Source organism: Camelus bactrianus, chromosome 4, assembly GCF_048773025.1.
Source record: "Camelus bactrianus isolate YW-2024 breed Bactrian camel chromosome 4, ASM4877302v1, whole genome shotgun sequence".
Classification (NCBI taxonomy): Eukaryota; Metazoa; Chordata; class Mammalia; order Artiodactyla; family Camelidae; genus Camelus; species Camelus bactrianus.
Window position 1 is genome coordinate 75352952 of NC_133542.1, and position 17491 is coordinate 75370442.

Sequence of the window (17491 nt, forward strand, 5' to 3'; positions counted from 1 at the left end):
CACTGTCCTGCTAGACCACCCCGTCTGAAGTCTGCTCTGACAATAGAACCCAGTGCCCACTTTTCACCAATGCGCAGGAGCACGAGGCATTGGTGGGGGGTAAGATGAAGGACATGGTCCACGGTGACTTCTGGGAAGCTCTTACCCATAGCTAGGGGCAGAGGGCCTAGCAGTTTAAACGTCTTGAAAATTCAGCCGCATGATCTCAAATGCTCCAATACTAGAATCTAACCTGTCCCACTCAACAGGCTGCTCTGACTCAACTCGCAAGTCTACAGCGTGCTGTCACTGCAGCCGGTCCCACACAGCAGTGGCCCGAGTCCACCCCTAACGGGCAGGGCACGATGCTTCATTCGTCAGCATAAACCACCTGTTAGGACAGGACAGGACACACACCTTGAAATCAGGGGACAGCCGCATGCTTCTCAGACACAACAGGCTAAGTCACAAAAACAGGGACAGTGCATATGAATTTTAGAATTTATTAAATAAAAAAGCTGTTGACTTGAAGAGGAGAGGAAAAGGAACTTTATTTTAAAAAATAACATCCACGGGAACACAGCCAGAAAGGCGTCTAGTGCACATGAGGCCTCACTGCGGACAGGAAGGGGTGGGAGAGGCACCGTGGGGCACGGCGCGCTGCCCCGGGAAGGCTCTGCCCACGCTCCACGCTCCTCAATTCTACACCTCACGGTATAAGATGCCACCTGAAACGTGTACCAAAACCCTTCAGCCAAGAGCAGTTTTCTGAATCTGAAGGCCCACGGAGAGATGCACTTAGATGGCCCCCCACCGTGGAATGCCCGTGCTGACTTTGGTCCCTGCGGGGGTCCGGGCTCAGGCCACCAACCACAGAGCCACCCTGTGAAGGCCAACAGAGTGGACACGAGCCAGAGGGGGTGCGGAGCGAGGGCGGGAAGGCACAAGTCCCCTCTGACTAGGTGTTTAGTTACGGCTCATTTAGTGTTGTTCTCGCCTCATGAAGTCAAGGACGAGCAACTGGACTTCTCTGACAATTATTCTGGAATGACAACGGAAAACGCTTATAAAACAGAACTACTGCTTTTGTGTTTAGTACATTAAAAAAAAACCACCAGCTCTTATAGAAGTGCCTCCCAGTAGCAGATCGGCAGCTGGAAACCAGCGGGAGCCCCCGGAGGGGCTGCGTCCAAGGCAGGGGCGGCCTCCTAGCCAGGAGCGGCTCCTCCCCGTGCGTGGCTGGTAACAGTGTGACCGGTCGTGACGTCAGTCTCGCATGATAAAGATTTCTATCACGGGTGAGGACTGTTTATGTAAAGACACAGCGGCGCTTTGGAATCTTTGGGTAGTTATTTCAGGGTGTAAACAGAGCTGTGAGCTGGAAGCCCCTCGGTGGTTCTCAGGACTCCTCCTCATCTTTAATTTCAGAAATTCTGTCTATAGATTTAAGGATTTCAGCAACGAGATTCAACGTTTCAGCTCCAGAAACCAGCTGCCTGAAACGAGAATACAGACAGGACGGACCGCTACCACAGCTGCTCAAAAGTGCCAACAGAAGCGTTCACGTCCCAGAGTGAAAAGTGCAGGTTTGTTAAATCTTGGATTTACTCTGAAGAGACTCTTCATGCTCCACTTAAGCGAAATGGGCTTTGTCACTCACTGCTGCCCTGGCTGGGGTCGGCCCGGGGACAGAGCACGAGGGTGGCCGCTAACGACAGCAGCCGTCACCTCCCACAGTCTTACAGCACTGAGCGCGGTCCTAGGTCCTTCTTCCAATTTATTTGCTTTTTACAGGAGGGAAAGTATTATTATTTTTTTTCACTCAAAATCTCGGTGTTTTGTAGGCGAAGGAGCCAGGATTCAGGCCCGCTTGACGTTAACCTTCAAGCCTCCAGGGTGAGAATGGTCATCACCACGTGGGCCATAGGGGGCCGGCTGGCTGGTGTGCACCCTGTGACCCTGGGGTGAACAGGATCATCCAGCCCCCTTCACCCCGAGGGAGCCCTCGGTCTGCCGTGCGTGGGGTGGTCGTGGTTTGAAATCCCTCGCTGAGGGAGGTCCCACCCCGCCCCCGGCCAGCCGAGGGCACAGCCCGTGCTCACTTGATCGAAGTGTGTGCGTTGTTCATGACGACGCGGAGGTTCTGCAGGGCCACGTCCGTGTTCTGCTTCACCACAGTCAGGCTGGCGCCCTGGCCCGCCCGCAGGGCTTCATTCTCCCGCTTGAAGTTAGAGACCTGTGCCTGTGTGTGTGTGGGGGGGTGCTAAGAACTTCCCTGGCCAAACCTGGCGACAATGGTGGTCTTTCCTAGTGGGGGTGGGGGGCTCCTAATGGATGCGGGCCTGACGCTGTCCCCAGCCCTCCTCAGCGGTGACCCACAGAAATGAGACTAGCACGCGAGCATGTGCCACCCTGCCCTACAGTCCCCCACGCTGCGCGGTGTGCAGGCCCGGGGCCCAGGACCGAGTGGCTTCCTTCTTTCAAGGCCTGAGAGGAAAGCTCACACTGTCCTGATTTTGGATGCTTTGTCAGTTAGGGATGGGAAGAACCCCAGCAGAGGCTCTGGCGTGTTTTAGGGGATTTGTGTGCACATGAAGCATCTGCGACCTTCCCTCTAGTTACCTGCAGCAAGCTTATTTCCTGTTTCAGTTTCATGACGTGATTTTCTGCCTTGACCGCCCGTTTCTGTGATTCCCCCCACAGAAAAAAAAAGAAGAAAGGCATCACTGACGTCGTAATGTGGACACAGGCGTCCCCTCCTTCCTGGCCCTGCCGCCCTCACCCAGAGCCAGGCGGGCCCACCCCACCTTCAGGGTGCCCACTGTGAGGGACCTCTCCTCACAGAATCCGTGCCCCTGCTCACTGCCTGCCTGCGGGGCCCACCCAGGCCTCCGGTCCCCCAGGGCAGGGCTCAGCAGCAACAATGCCTGGGACTTGGGTCCCCTGCAGGGAGTGACACACCCAACACTTCACAATGTCCCTGTTGGCTCCGCCCAGCAGACAAAGGCCCTGCCCACCTCCCTCCTGCAAACAAGGAAACCGGCTCATACAGTCATGAGCTCCAGATTCTGCTCCACCTGCTGGACCACCGACTCCAGATCATGATAGTCACTCTCCTCCTTTATCATCTTGGCTTCTAATTTCCGCTCCAGTGTCCTCACCCTTGTTAAAGGAAAGCCCCGAGATGTTAATAACTCCCACGAGTAACGCTAACAGTATTAGAACAGAAGGAATTTTAATTGGGTTGATTGGATAAAAAACGTTAAGAGCCTGCTGCTTCAGAATGAACCTCAAGGAGGCCCAGCGGGGGAGGCAACAACCCCGAGCCAATGCAGAGTCAGCTCGTGGTCAGGGCCACCAGGTCAGGGGCACCGGGAGCCAACTGACCGCTCTGCTGCCTTGTCACCAAATTTGGTTGATTTCAGCCTCATGTTCAATGTAAACTTTTACACGGGACGTAAGAAACGTGTTTGATGCTGAGGATTTAATACAATAAAACCTGGGCTTGGTTCAACTTGGATACTTCGTCATTATTTTCAAATTGCTCTGTTTGGGTCAGAAGACGTTTTGAACTGTAATCCTAACTAAAGGCTTACATACATTTCTGTTTGAGTTTCAGAGAAGCTCTGAACCTCAGTCAGCTTTCTTCTTAGCTTAGAATTTTCATCTTTGAGCTGCAGAAAAAGAAAATCCTCATTAGCAACTCAGCGTGTCTCACTCCCAGGAGTCTGGACTTCTGCCATTTGGCTCTGGGACACAGAATGTTCCAGAGTCACCCCACAGTCCACTTACAGAGAAAGACCAAGAATAAAGCTGTCTGCTTTCCCAAGGCCTATAGTCACAACTTCAATCATATTCATACCTTGTAACGCTTTTCTAGGTAATTACTACTTTTTAAAATGCCTCCAGAATACTGGGCAGGCTGTCCCTAAGCCACCGGTTGGAGTGGACCCTGTTCTAAGGGGCAGCTCTGAGGGTCTCAACCTTGCTACAGCTCATGCCTACGGGGGGCCAGACCTTGCAGCCCCCGCAGGGCCTTTCAGTGGGTTACGGGCACACTGGGCAAGGGCCCCGCACAGAGACCCTGGCGTGGACTGCTGTCTTTGGAGCCAAAACCCCAGGCCATCGAGGCCTCCAGAGCTCTCCAGGTTTTTCTCCAAGAATGCTGCTCAGATCTGAGCTGTTACTGGGGACCTGACACACAGTCCCCCCTCACTTACTGCTTCATAACTTATCTGCAGTGTCCGAAGGTGCCTGTCCCCCAGTGATTCTCCGTGGGCTGCAAAGTCTGCGCTGGGGCTCCCCGCTGGGGAGACGCGAGAGTCGGAGTCACTCAGCGTCCACGCGGGCAGAGACTCAGGCCCCGCCAGCTCCGATGGGTTGGAAAAAAAGGAGATGTAGGTGCTGCAGGGTGATGTGCTGGCGGCGACCCTGGACGAGTGGGTCTGCTCCACAGCAGACGGCAGGTAGGCCCCATTCCACCTGTCGTCCTCATCCTCGTCCTCGTCCAGGAGGTCACCAGCCCCTGTCGGGTCTTCGAAAAATGGCTGCTGGTATTCCAGGCCATACCCCACAGTTTGGGAGGTTGGGGAGTTATGGTCGAGTCCCAGAGAGTGCCTCGTGGATTCCTAAAAAAAAAATAGGGGGTCAAAGCTCAGACTCAGAAGACACTGCAGGCCTTTCTTCCTGGACGTTCAACGCTGGAACTACTGGGAAGGTGGGAGGCAGGAGGGACCCATGCAGCTTCCCCACCAGGATTAGCAGCTGCTTCGATGTGCCCCACAACTCCTGCAAAACCTTCTCGGAAGGAACGCTGCCAATCAGAGGAGAGACGTCCTCTGGAGGGTTTTTCTGAAAGTACTGCAAACAGTGCCTTCGAGCTACCTTTGAATAGATCCTGCTGTTGGTCGTGTTCTCTTTTGACAGGCCAAGGTTCTTGGTTTTCAAAAACTCTTTAAAGGAGAATGGATTTGCCTCTTCAAGATCTTCAAGTTTATCATCTGAAATGATAACGCACGTCACACATGCAAAGAGTCTCCAGAAGGTCATTAAAAGGGGACTTTCCCATGCACTGCTCTTTCCCAAACTCGGCCCCAGCGCAAACTGGGAAGGCTGCCCTTGTCTTTCCACCAGACCCCGGTGACACTAGGAAATGAGCGCAGGCCAATGAAACAGACCTACTCCTCTCTGTCCTGAGCCCCTTGGTTCCCACACCTTGGGGCCCATGGAGTCCACCTCAGAATCTTTATGACCACGATGCACCTCAGCTCCCACACAGGCTGAGTTTTAGTTGGCCTGGGGGCAAAGTGCGCCCGCGGGCCACGCTGGGAATCACTGCTCCGCCTTTATTTCCCTTTCCCGCTGCCAGTACCCAGCCAGCCACACTGCTGCCCTTCCGGCCCACCAATTACCCAAGCCCAGGTGCCAACCCTGCATAAAGTTAGTTCCTGTAACCCCAGCCCCGGCTGTATCCTCAGACCCTCAGGCAGGGTTTCCCCCTCACCTCCACTCGCCACGTCCCAGTTCTCTGGCCCCATGCCCTTTTTCCCTTGGCCCTGGGGTCAAGACTGAATCTGTGGGATTCTACCTCCACCTGATCTTTTGGGCTCCAGGTACACTAATTCTATGCTGTCAAACCAACAACCCCACTACCAAGCACATGCCTGGCACTGTGTGTTTGATGAAGAGAAAAAGAAAGGATTACTGAACTACTCTACCTCCAAAATGTGTGTTCTGGGCTCCTGATGGACCTTGCTTAGTACACTTCCCCTTTCCATAGCCAAAATCTGCAAAGAGACATCGTCACCCCACCATGATCACAGGAATCCTTTATGACCTCAACTTTTTTTTTACATGGGGTCTCTACTGCAGTGGTTCTCATAGCCTGGGGAACTTTCAAAGCACAAGCACCTGGATTCCTGCCCCTAGAGATGGTCTGACTTCCATGGGCCCTAGCATGTGTGTTTCTGACAAAGCTCTCAATAGGTTTGATGCCCAGTGGGGCAGGTACATATATCCTCCTGCATCTTGTGGTACCTCCTGAATGCCCTTGTGGGTTGCCATGGCCTCTCAGACCCTCACATAACTACCTGAACACTCCAAGGACACCCTGGACACGAGGCGGTGTAGTTGCTTGGGGAGAATTAGGATCAACTAAGCCTGCCCACTGCCCAGCTGCAGTGACCAGAGGATCACTGCAGCTGGTTTCCAAGCCTTGCCTACTGGATGAAGGCTCCCTTGCCCTGAAAGAACGAGGTGGTTTCCCTTGCTCCCACTGCGCATACCTCCACTCCAGTATTTACCATCCTGTACTAGAGCTGTCTGGCTGGGGGGGATCCAAGATCAGACTGTGAGCTCCTGGGGGCGGGACCCCTATCCCCTCGCGTCCTGTACTCCCAGCGCCCGGCACACGGTGGTGCTAGTGCTTATCGCTAGGTCAAGGGTTGAGTTCAGGCTACAGCACAGGTACCTACAGGTAGTGCCGGCACCGGGGATCCCTGAGGCTGGTCTCTCACCTGTGTCTCCCACGGAAGCTAGCACCGGACTGGGCACATAGCACATAAACGTCGGCCGAATGCCGAAGAAGTGGGACTCCAGGTCCCTGCCATGGGGGCGCTCACAGTCTAGCTGGGGGAGACAAGACCGGCGCTCATAGAACGCTGGAGCTGTAATAACAACAAGAGCGACTTCACCGCGCGCCGGCGCTGCGCGGGCGCTCTGCGTGCCCGCCTCACCTGGACCTCAGCACGGCCACCGGGCCGCGGACCCCGGCCCTTGCCCGCTCCGCCGCTCACCGTCCGAAATGACAAGGCTCCGGGCCCGGGATAGCGGGGTGACGCCCGGGCGGCGCGCGTAGCCCGCCATCGCCGCGGGCCCGGCGGCGCCAGCCCTCCCTAGCCCGGCAGCGGCGGCTCCATGGCCGCGGCTCCGCCCCGGCCGCGGCCCGAGTTGCCCGCCCCAGTCGCCCGCCGCTCGGCCGCCGCTCCGAGGCTCTGGCCGCTGCTTCCGCTCCGCGCACCGGAAGCGCGAGCCCGAACGTCGCGGGCCGGCGCCGGGGGGGCGGGGCGTCAGGGGCGGAACAGGAAGTGACGACAGAACCGGTGGGCGGAGACACAAGATGGCGGCTATGGTGTTGGCGGCGACGCGGCTGCTGCGAGGCTCGAGCTCCTGGGGCCGCTCGCGGCTGAGGTGAGTCGAGGGCCGGCCATGGGTCGGTCGGAGGCTGGGGAGGTTCGCGTCTCTCTGGACGTTTAACCTTTGGCTTCCCCAGGCCGAGGCACGGCGCCAGGCGGTCGGACTGGGACTGCGGGATCCCAGGCCCGTCCTCGACACGTCGTGGGCACTTCCCCGCCTGGCGCCGCGGGCCCGGGCCCCGAGCCCCATCCGGCTTTCCTGTCCCGCCGTCTCCTCCCGGGCGGACGGGAGCTTGTCCGAGGTCACGTGTCATCTCGCCTCGGCCCCTTCCTGCCTCGTGCCCCCTTATGAGGCCGAGCCCGCGGGGCCTCAGGTCCTTTGGGCCCACAGAGCCAGGATTCTGTGGTCGCCAAAGCTGTGCCCTTGATAGCCGTGCCGTGTCCCCTCCTGTTGTTGTCTGGCCTTTTCTCTACCCGCCGCCATCGCGCTCCAGTGGCCAGGCCTGCGTTTTTCCACACTTGGCACTTTCACTGAGACAAGGGATGGATGTCGACACCGCTCTGTCTGCAGGAACTGTGTAGGCGCCTGGGTGCGATGGGGACAGAAACACCATCGCTGTCCCCAGACAGTGAGGATAGATAGTAGCCTGCCCAGAGTGTCAGCTTTGGAGCACGTAAGTCGAATTCAGTGATGGGAAACAGGAAAGACTAACTTAAAGTCGAATGATGAGGGGTGATCTCAGAGGAAGTGACATTTAAACTGAGAGGTGAAGAATGAAAGAAGAGTCAACCATGTGAAAAGTGCGGGTGAGAGCAGGGTGGGCCAGAACAGTGAGATCAGAAGCTTTGGGGATGAAGTGCCCAGTGTGCTCTGGGAATGGACTAACAGGCCAGAGTGAACCAGACCTAGCTGGGGGATGGGCGGTTAGGAGGTGAGTTTGGATAAGTCAGAGGCCAGACCACACGTGGCCTTCCAGTCTAGGTGAAGAGGTGGGGCTTCCGTTTCCACTCCAGTGGGGCTGTGGAAGGGCAGGGCTCTGTGTGGAAAAGCTGATTTAACCCACACAGCCTCCCTCAGAGTAAGGTGTTGTTATTACTGTTTATCTCACAGAGTTGCATTTGAGGCCCGAAGACCTGAGCCAACTTGTGGCAGGCCCCTGGGCTCAGCCAGGATTCGTCCCCCGCAGTAGTGTGTTTGGTCACCCCTCTGTGTTATCTCTGGAGACGTGTAGAAATACATCCTTTATGAAGGGAGAGGCTGACTTGTAATACAGATAGAATACAGATAACTGCACGTAGGTGGTCCCCACGAGTTCTGTCGGCTCAATGTTGTTGTAATGGGGCTAATGTCTCTGTTTTAGGTTTGGAACCCCTGCGTACAGACGGTTTAGTAGTGGTGGTGCCTACCCCAACATCCCCCTGTCTTCTCCCTTACCTGGAGTACCCAAGCCCGTTTTTGCTACAGTTGATGGACAGGAAAAGTTTGAAACCAAAATTACCACACTGGATAATGGGCTTCGTGTGGCATCCCAAAATAAGTTTGGACAGTTCTGTACAGTAGGAAGTAAGTACTGTACTGTTCGCCGTGTTGTGGGTGGTCCCGTTTGCTGTAACGTGCACACACTTCACTTGACTGTCGGTTGTAATTAGTCCATCATTAATGGATTGTATCCTGAGTGAAAAAGCATGGCATAAAATCTGAAAACTTAGTAGACTAAGTAAGAAGGGTGGCTGTTTTGGTGGTGGACTTTTCCCCTCTTTCTTCCTGTTATTCTAACAATTTTCCACCACGAGTATAAAGCGCGCAGGTCTGTAAATACATGTGTTTTAGCTGTGAGGCCGTCCTGAGTAAGGTGGTGAACATACTCATCATCTCGTTTGTTTACATCTGCTTATGTAGTCATCACAATTTTAAAAGGTTTCTCTTGATTAAATCTTCCCCTTTGAACTTACTTGTCAATTTCCTTTTTATTGCCAGTTCTTATTAATTCAGGATCAAGATATGAAGCAAAATATCTTAGTGGAATTGCTCACTTTTTGGAAAAATTGGCATTTTCGGTCAGTGTCCAACTTGTGATTTTTTTTTAACTTTTTTATTGAGTTATAGTCATTTTACAACAAGTTGTGATTTCTGAGGTTATACTTGGGAGGAATCTGTCAAGTTTTGCTTTTTTAAGTGGTTATTTTAATAGATGATTAAATTGCAAAATTAACACTAATGAAAGATTTCTAAGTTAAAAGATAATTTGATGCAATGTGTTTTTAAAGCAACAGTAATTTTTTTCTTAAAAGTTGTATTTTAGAGGTTGTTTTGGATTGCTTACTTAGTTTTTATTTATTCTTTCTAGTCTACTGATCGATTTGGCAGCAAAGATGAAATTCTGCTTACCTTGGAAAAGCATGGGGGTATTTGTGACTGCCAGACATCGAGGTACACCAGCTTTTACATACGGACTCATTTTGCATCAGGTGAAACTGTTCTTCTCATCCTTGGTCAGAGTCCCACTGAGCCCCTCCCATCAGAGAGGCTGTGGAGGTGGATGGGGAGAAGTGAGGCCTGATCTGGGCAGAGAATTGGGTGGAGAACTGGATGGGCAGAGAATTGGGTGGAGAACTGGATGAGCAGAACACATGGGTGGCAACGCTTACACAGAGGAAGGTGCTTTGAGGCCCAAGCAGTCCCCAGAAGGCTGCTTACCCTATTGTTTGAGCCAGGCTGCTGGCTGGGCCCTGGAATGCCGAGCAGGCCCTGTCCCCAAGATGTGCACAGATTGGGCAGAGGGCTGCACCCTAGGCAGTAGACAAAGAAGCCAGGGACCAAGGGTGGTGGGAGCGTGGGGTGAGAACTAACTTGGTCTGGAGTCAGGAAAGGAAGGAAGGGCAACTCAACATTGGGGCTGGTTCTTGGAGAAATTTGCCAGATGGAGTGAGGGGGACTGTGGCTCAGACTGGGGAGCAGCAGGTGCCGAGGCTCAGCCTGGAGGAGGCAGTGGTGTGTGTGGGGACGGGGGAAAGTCCAGTAAGTAGCTGGAGCACAGATGGGGCAGGGTGCTGTGGGCACAGGCAGATGGTGTTTGCCAGCTGTGGGCCCCTTTCAGAGAGCTCTGTCAGGCAACAAGACGAGTGGACAGAGGTCACACGTGGTTGGTTGTTTCAGTCTGAATGCTACGAAATTACACAGAAAAGAATTAGAGTTAGCGTGGAGGCCATGTGTTCACATTTTCCAAAAGAGTCTTTGAAAGCTCCTGGCTCCCAGTTATTTGAATGCAGTCCAGACGCATGCCCAGTATGTGAGCCCATCTCCCTCCGTCTCCCCAGGGCTCTTCCTTCTGGTCAGGCAGGACTGTGTTCTGACCCTGACACCGCCCACTAATCTCAGCTCAGATTTCATTCTTGTCACTGTCCTGCGTGGACCTGCAGCACCTCCCCGCTGAGAATGGCCCCTGGTCTGCAAAGACACTGGTGGCCGTGTCTCCCCTTGAAGGCTCTCCTGTCCGCGTGGGTTATGTCTGTTCTGTGTGGGCTCCTGCCTGACTCTGCTCCGTCCTGTGGCTGTGTGGTTGTCATGCCAGTGCCTCCCGACCGACTTGGTGCCTGTCTGATCCTCGTGCCCCGTGCTGTGAGCTGATGCCACAGGGAGTCTGCTCCCCAGCCACCTAAGGCCAGGCCTGTTCCCATCTTGATAGTTCACATAGCGGACACTCAGAAAGCACAGGATGAAATGACTCACCTTGGAGGGAGCCTGTGCTGGTGCAGTCCTCTCAGAGCTGGCTCTCTGGTCTGGCGGGACAGTGTCTTCCGCCCAGTGCGTAGCCAGCACGCAGCTGTGTTTCCTACGCTGTGAGGCAGGAAAGGGAGAAAGGCACCAAGCGTGTGCTGACACCTGCCGCGACCTCAGCGCCCAGTGCCCGGTGTTGTCGGTTTTCCAGAGACACCACCATGTATGCTGTGTCTGCTGATTCTAAAGGCCTGGAGACGGTGGTTGGTTTGCTGGCTGATGTGGTCCTGCACCCCCAGCTGACAGGTGTGCATTCAGGCTGCTTGAGGGATTTGGGGGATGGAATACTGGGAGAAGCGCCACCCCAGGGAGGGGCGTGGCTTTCCTGGAGCCCTGGGGCTCACCTGCCAGCGACAGCAGGGTCTCGTTAGAAATAATGCCAATGATTAGAAGAGTCCTTGGTGCTTCATCCTTGTCTCTATGCCCTCTGACATTTGTGGTGACCTTGCTTCTTTCATTTCAGAAAGGCACCTCAGACTGTCTTTAAAGACCTTGCCTGACATACTAACAAAAGTTTCCACGTCCCCATCCCCCTTCCCTTACTCATCCTTGCAAGTGGCAGGACTTTGAGCTCCCCAGCAGGAGTGGGCCAGGAGCAAGGGCTGGGCCATTGGTCCCAGCTGCTCTAACTGACCCCTGCTTCATAGCACCGTGGCCTTGAGGTCCCAGGCTGTAGTTCCGATGACGATTTTTTGGGGTGCCTGTCCTAGGTAGCTGATGAAATGGCACCCCTGACACTGGTCTGGGGTTCTGTGTTCTAAGCACCTTCACACCCAGGCTGATTTTTGATCCTCATGGCAGCAGACGGGTCAAGGTCCTGAGTGCCTCTAATGGGGAGGGAGCCAAGGCTCAGAGCAGGCAGAGACTGATGAGGGGCCCAATTCCTTCAGGTCACAGCTGAGGGCGCTCTCACCCCAGCTCCTGCAAGTGTCCCCCAGGTCTGCCCCTGAGGAAGGCGGAGGGGACCCTGCCAGCAGCTGCCAGCCAGTGATGCTCAGGGCAGTCTCCGTCTGAGCCTTGTCTTTGGTTCTTTGCAGATGAGGAAATTGAGATGACCCGAATGGCAGTCCAGTTTGAGCTGGAGGACCTCAACATGAGGCCCGACCCGGAACCGCTTCTCACCGAGATGATCCACGAGGTGAGGCTGTCACTCACACCGGGCCGATGTCACCTCACAGAACAGTCTTCATTTCAGTTTTTTAAGTTGAAGTGTAGTCAGTTTAGAGGGTCGTGTTAGTCTCTGGGTCTGCTATTTAGGCAAGGCTTTAACTTCCCAGTTCTTAAAGTGACAGAGCTCTAGAGTGAGCCTATTGTTTTGCATTTCTTATGAGCTTTTGCTCTGGAGCAGCAGATTTACCATTTTTGTAAACACACAAGACTGCTACTGCCAAGCCGTAGCTGAAGTGAGCAGCTGGTGGGCTTCCCCCGTGTGGTGGGGGCCTCTGTGGCAGGGCTGCCGCAGGCCTGGCTCGCTTGCGGAGACCTGGTCGTGTTCTCGTCACTCGCGTTGCTCTTGCTTCCCTCATTCAGGCTGCTTACAGGGAAAACACAGTTGGCCTGCACCGTTTCTGCCCCACAGAGAACATAGCAAAGATCAATCGAGAGGTGCTTTATTCTTACCTGAGAAACTACTACACCCCCGACCGCATGGTGCTGGCTGGAGTGGGGGTGGAGCACGAGCGCCTGGTGGAATGTGCCAGAAAGCATCTCCTGGGGGCCCACCCAGCCTGGGGCAGCGAGGCGGCTGTGCAGGTTGACAGATCGGTGGCGCAGTACACCGGGGGCATCGCCAAGGTAAAGCCGGGGGTCCCGGGACCTCGGGTCGAGGACGTTCTCTTTGACGTCGTTTCAGTGTGTTCCTGTGAAGGTGTCAGGATTAGCTGTGCGTTCGTGGCTTTACCTTAGTGCATATTACTCGAAGCATGCCACATGCTCCCTGAGCGCTTGTGAGACGAGAGTCCAGCTGGGCCTGAGGCGGGGGCAGTTCTTTCCTCTAGAGGGAGTTTTCTGACATCCGTGGATGGCTTCTGTAGAACTGCTTTTAAGACTGAGAAGTTTGCATGGTCTGGTGGTGTGGTTTATCATGTGTGCACACACATCCGTTCTGCTTGGTTGCAGCTGGAAAGAGACATGTCCAATGTCAGCCTGGGCCCTGCCCCATTCCCGGAGCTTACGCACATCATGATAGGGCTGGAGAGCTGCTCCTTCTTGGTGAGTCCCAGCAGCTTGGACGGGACGCCCTGGAGCCAGGGCCGCCTTGCGGCTGAGCTCGGCCCTCCCATCTCCTGCAGGAGGCAGACTTCATCCCCTTTGCGGTGCTGAACATGATGATGGGGGGCGGCGGCTCCTTCTCAGCCGGTGGGCCCGGCAAGGGCATGTTTACCAGGCTCTACCTCAACGTGCTCAACAGGTGCGCTGGATGCTTTCCCCTGGCTATCCCGGGGCCTCCAGGCCCGCCGAGGGTGCTCCGGGACCCTGATACCACCTTCCTGGTGGCCCTCTCTCCCACTCCTCACAGGCACCACTGGATGTACAATGCGACCTCCTATCATCACAGCTATGAGGACACGGGCCTCCTGTGCATCCATGCCAGCGCTGACCCCAGACAGGTGAGCCGGGTGTAGCTGGCGCCTTCTTCGGAGCACCGCAGGGCTGTTGGGCTCAGGTCATGCTCTTCCGCTCCACGCTCTCTTGCAGGTTCGGGAGATGGTGGAAATCATCACCAGAGAGTTTGTTTTAACGGCTGGAACCGTGGACGTGGTGAGTACGGCCTGGAGCCATTTCCAGCAGCCCCACAGTGTTGGACAGGTGGAGACCATGGTGTAGGGTGGCTGGCAGTGGGCCCGTTCTCTGTGCCCACAGCGCCAGTACCCCAGCCAGGGTAGTGTGGCCCATGGGGTGACTCAGGCCTGCAGCCCTGGGAGCCCATCCTCCCCGTATCCATGCTGAGAGCCACCCCCAGCACAAGGTCTGTGTGCTCTGACCAACCCCGTGCGTCCTGTGACCGTCCTGGGCCCCTCTCAGCCGCCCTGGGAAACCAAGTGAACTAAGGCAGCGCCGTACAAAACGTGTGGGTCACTCAGCATTTGTCCTAGCTTCCTCCTGGCTGTGTAGCTTTTCCGTAGTAACCTTAGGTTTTGTTTCATGTTTTTAATTTCATTTTTTATACTGAACATGTTTAGAAGTCTTGTTTCTTCCTGCACCAGAACTGGCACAATTAAGTTGATTTCATGTACATTATGGACTGATGCATGCATGCGCATGCACACATACACACCAGCAGCTGCAGCGAAGCCCAGCGCGTGAGCTGTCTGCCCTGTGGGCGGGAGGGTGTCCTTCACCTTTAGAGCTTCTTTTCTGCACATTCCGTGTTTTCTGCAGGAATCACGTACTCCCTTTTTAGTTCAGAAAAAGGAACATTATTTTAAAAATACAAATGTGTTTAAAAATTAACACTTGATGGTTCCCTTAGCGTTTTGCTAGAAAAACTGTTTTTCTCTAATGTGAAGTCAGTCTGAGAGAAGGTAGCTGCCTGAAGTTTCAAAAATAAAGATGTGTCTTAAATTAGAAGTTATTTTACTTAAAAAGCACAGACTCTTAAGTAGCCAGGATGTTTTCCGACATTCGTTCCTCCAAGTCAGGTAGCTCCCAGGTCGACCGGCCTGGCGTTTCTCACCCAGCCCCGCCCCTCTTTCCTACCGTCGACTCCCAGGCTGAGCATTGTAACCGTAACCCCCTGGAGTCACGGAGCTGTAGATTCCACACTTGGTCTGAGGGGCTCGAGTCGCAGGGTTAGTAGATGAGCAGGTTTCCCTAGAGTTTCCCGGGGGGCCTGCTCCTGGGACTTGGGTGCTGCCCCGGCATCTGCACGCATCTGTCTTCCTTGTGATCTTGACGTGTGGCCAGCTTTGGAGTCCTGGAGTTTGGGTGTTTGACATTTCACCCTGCCCACTGCATGGCGAACTTTTTAAACATGAGAATGTTTAAACATTAGCATGTTTCTTCCTTATTTAAAATACGGTGAAGGTCCTACCAAATGTAGGTCCAGCCCCACCCAGAAAACAGAGGAAGTGTGGCGGGATTTGCCTAGGAGCCCAAGCCCACGGGTGTCTTCCCTTCCCTCAGCCTGGGGCACGTGGAAGACCCTTTGCAGGGACGCTTCCGTCGGCCACTCTGTGGGCTGCGTTGTTGGCGAGCAGCTGGAGGGGCGGCAGTGAGCCCTGAGAGCTGAGCCGTGTGCCCCGCAGGTGGAGCTGGAGCGGGCCAAGACCCAGCTGATGTCCATGCTCATGATGAACCTGGAGGCCAGGCCCGTCATCTTCGAGGACGTGGGCAGGCAGGTGCTGGCCACCCGCTCCCGGAAGCTGCCCCACGAGCTATGTGCGCTCATCCGTGAGTACCGCGCTCACGGCTCGGCCGAGACGGCCTCTCCCCCGGAGGAGGCCAGGGGCACGCGTCCCGCCCTGCCAGTGTTGGCTGAGTGCCTCCCCGCATGACCCCAGCTTTTGCCCCCCATTATGAAAGGGCTTCTTACAATCACTGTGGGTTTCAAAGCAGGTTCAGTGAGGAAATGGGCGGAAGGCTCCTGGCGCAGTGCTGTTCTGCACATGGAGAGGCTCCAGCAGGGGTACCCTGTGGGCTCTGTGGTGGGGTCGGGTCTCCAAGTGTCTGAGGCCTCCCACCAGTGACCTTCAGGAGGCCCTGGAACTTCTCCCAGTTGTATGCCAAACTTGATTTGCTTGTGACGCATTGTGGGACAGGCTGATCTTAGCTTCATCAGATTGTCGAAGGGTCTGCAAGCCCACAAGGGCTCGGCCTCCCACTCTGTGGAGACGAGGAACCTGGGGTCTCCTGAGTGTGGAGTCCTGCTGGGACGGTGCTTGCCCCCCACGTGTGGCCCCTTGTCCTTCCTTGGAGATCCCTTCAGTCACTTCAGTATGACAGTCCCATCTCTCCAAGGCCTTGTTTTCCATAGAAGATAAGCCTACTGGTGGGCGTGTTCACTGGGGTGTGGTTTCCGGGTTCTGACCTCCGAAGGCTGCACCCTTCTGTCCATGCAGCCCTGAGGATTTTGGTTTTTTCCTCCCCTGTGGATTTGTCATGTAGGTAACTCATTAGATGAGGGGGTCCTTTCTTTTTTAATTGTATTAACTCCTATTGAGTTGGGCATGTCTGTACGCATTTGAAAGTACATAATTTTAAACCAAAGACACTTCCCCATTCCTAAGAAATTTCACCGATTCACTGAGTCCACTCACAGCTGCATTTGGACCCTCTGGGGTCCTGAGGTGGTGAAGTGATGGGAGATTGGGGACCCCTCAGTCCGCTTAGCGATCGCAGCCACTGCGTGGAGAGGACTGGAATCGTGGAGGAGTCACGTGTCCCCCGATGTCTTTTTGTTCCCTGTGCCAGGCGATGTGAAGCCAGAAGACATCAAGAGAGTTGCTTCTAAGATGCTGCGGGGGAAGCCTGCAGTGGCCGCACTGGGGGACCTGACTGACCTGCCGACATACGAGCACGTGCAGGCGGCGCTGTCCAGCAAGGACGGGCGCCTGCCCAGGATGTACCGGCTCTTCCGATAGAGGCCCTGGGACCCGCAGACCCAGAGCTGTTAGCACCTTTTTATGTGCTTCTTGGGATGTGACTTTAGAGCAAACATTCATAAATGGTGCACTCTCGGGCTTTTTTCCCTAAACATCAGTGAACCTATTTAATGTTACCAGAGCACAGCTGTTCAGAATTGAACGTGCCAATCAGTGGAATAAAGATTTCTCTCCACGGCTGCAGCTGGACACCAGGTGAAGCACAGAGGTTACAGCCACCACTGTAGTCAGACCAGGTTGGTCTCCACACCTCCACAAGGAGCTTCGCTGGGAGGGGGCCTCCATGAGGTCTCCGAGACTGGCAGTCCCTGGGTGGGGGAGCACCCAGCCGTCTCCTCAGGCCAGCAGGCTGTCAACCCTGCCCGCTGCCGAGAGGCCTGTGCTGCCCACACTGAGTGCCATGGTGGGTCCCGGGGCGACGTGAGCACCCGCTTCTCTCCCTGAGGGTTGTCCAGCTTGACCCGGCACTGTGAACCCTCTTGCCCAACCTCCGAGGTGTGGATGTGCATGGGGTGGGGGAGGTGGGGTGCTTACAACTGACAGCTGGAAAACGGCAAAGCCCGTGAGCATGATGAAGGGTGGGGAGTTCAAAAAGGTCTGGTGACCTTGGTGACCCAGGACACTGCGGGGGCCTCAGACACGTACAGGTCCCCAGGTTGCATGTGGGAGGCCGGGGCCTGGACATGTGCATTGGCTGCCTTGGGCTGTTCCTGTGCTGCCATGGTTCAGAAGGCGGCTTCCTGGTGGTCAGCAGCTTGCACTCGGACCGCACAGTTTTGTAGAGGAGTCATCTCCAAATTGTGGTTTTTGAAATGTGAGGAGGTGTGGGCTCTGCAGTCCAGCGCGGGGGGGGGGGGGTACAAGGAAAAATAAACACGTGAGCATCGCCTTTCTCGTCTGTTTACTCTGCAGGGCCTGTGGTTCCATTTCCATCCCTTTCCGACTCCTGGGTGGGAGGCGTCTGGGCCCGGCGCTGACTCCGCGCTCCCCTCGCAGTC

At 55.1% G+C, this 17491-nt stretch overlaps 2 protein-coding genes across 6 annotated transcripts; one reads left to right on the forward strand and one right to left on the reverse strand.

Annotated features, from left to right (window-relative positions):
* Nucleotides 1-468: 468 nt before the first annotated feature.
* Nucleotides 469-6983, reverse strand: ENTR1 (endosome associated trafficking regulator 1). Of its 4 annotated transcripts, XM_074362553.1 has the most exons (10): nt 6774-6983; nt 6495-6644; nt 5697-5765; nt 4864-4979; nt 4200-4607; nt 3580-3653; nt 3030-3141; nt 2602-2664; nt 2082-2221; nt 469-1475 (listed from the first exon to the last, which is right to left on the reverse strand). In XM_074362553.1, exons 1-10 carry the CDS (start codon nt 6841-6843, stop codon nt 1379-1381), a joined length of 1299 nt encoding a protein of 432 aa, XP_074218654.1. In that variant the 5' UTR covers nt 6844-6983; the 3' UTR covers nt 469-1378. The 4 variants fall into 4 exon arrangements, with proteins under 4 accessions (XP_074218654.1, XP_074218656.1, XP_074218655.1 ...); XM_074362555.1 differs by lacking the exon at nt 6495-6644; XM_074362554.1 differs by lacking the exon at nt 5697-5765.
* Nucleotides 6984-7020: 37 nt separating this feature from the next.
* PMPCA (peptidase, mitochondrial processing subunit alpha) lies at nt 7021-17382 on the forward strand. 2 transcript variants are annotated; one of them, XM_074362552.1, is made up of 13 exons: nt 7021-7167; nt 8474-8676; nt 9091-9170; nt 9461-9543; nt 11042-11136; nt 11928-12028; nt 12421-12684; nt 13009-13101; nt 13182-13300; nt 13409-13499; nt 13588-13650; nt 15138-15282; nt 16303-17382. In XM_074362552.1, exons 1-13 carry the CDS (start codon nt 7097-7099, stop codon nt 16470-16472), a joined length of 1578 nt encoding a protein of 525 aa, XP_074218653.1. In that variant the 5' UTR covers nt 7021-7096; the 3' UTR covers nt 16473-17382. The 2 variants fall into 2 exon arrangements, with proteins under 2 accessions (XP_074218653.1, XP_045373324.1); XM_045517368.2 differs by lacking the exon at nt 7021-7167 and having other exon boundaries at nt 8538-8676; nt 11044-11136.
* Nucleotides 17383-17491: the final 109 nt, after the last annotated feature.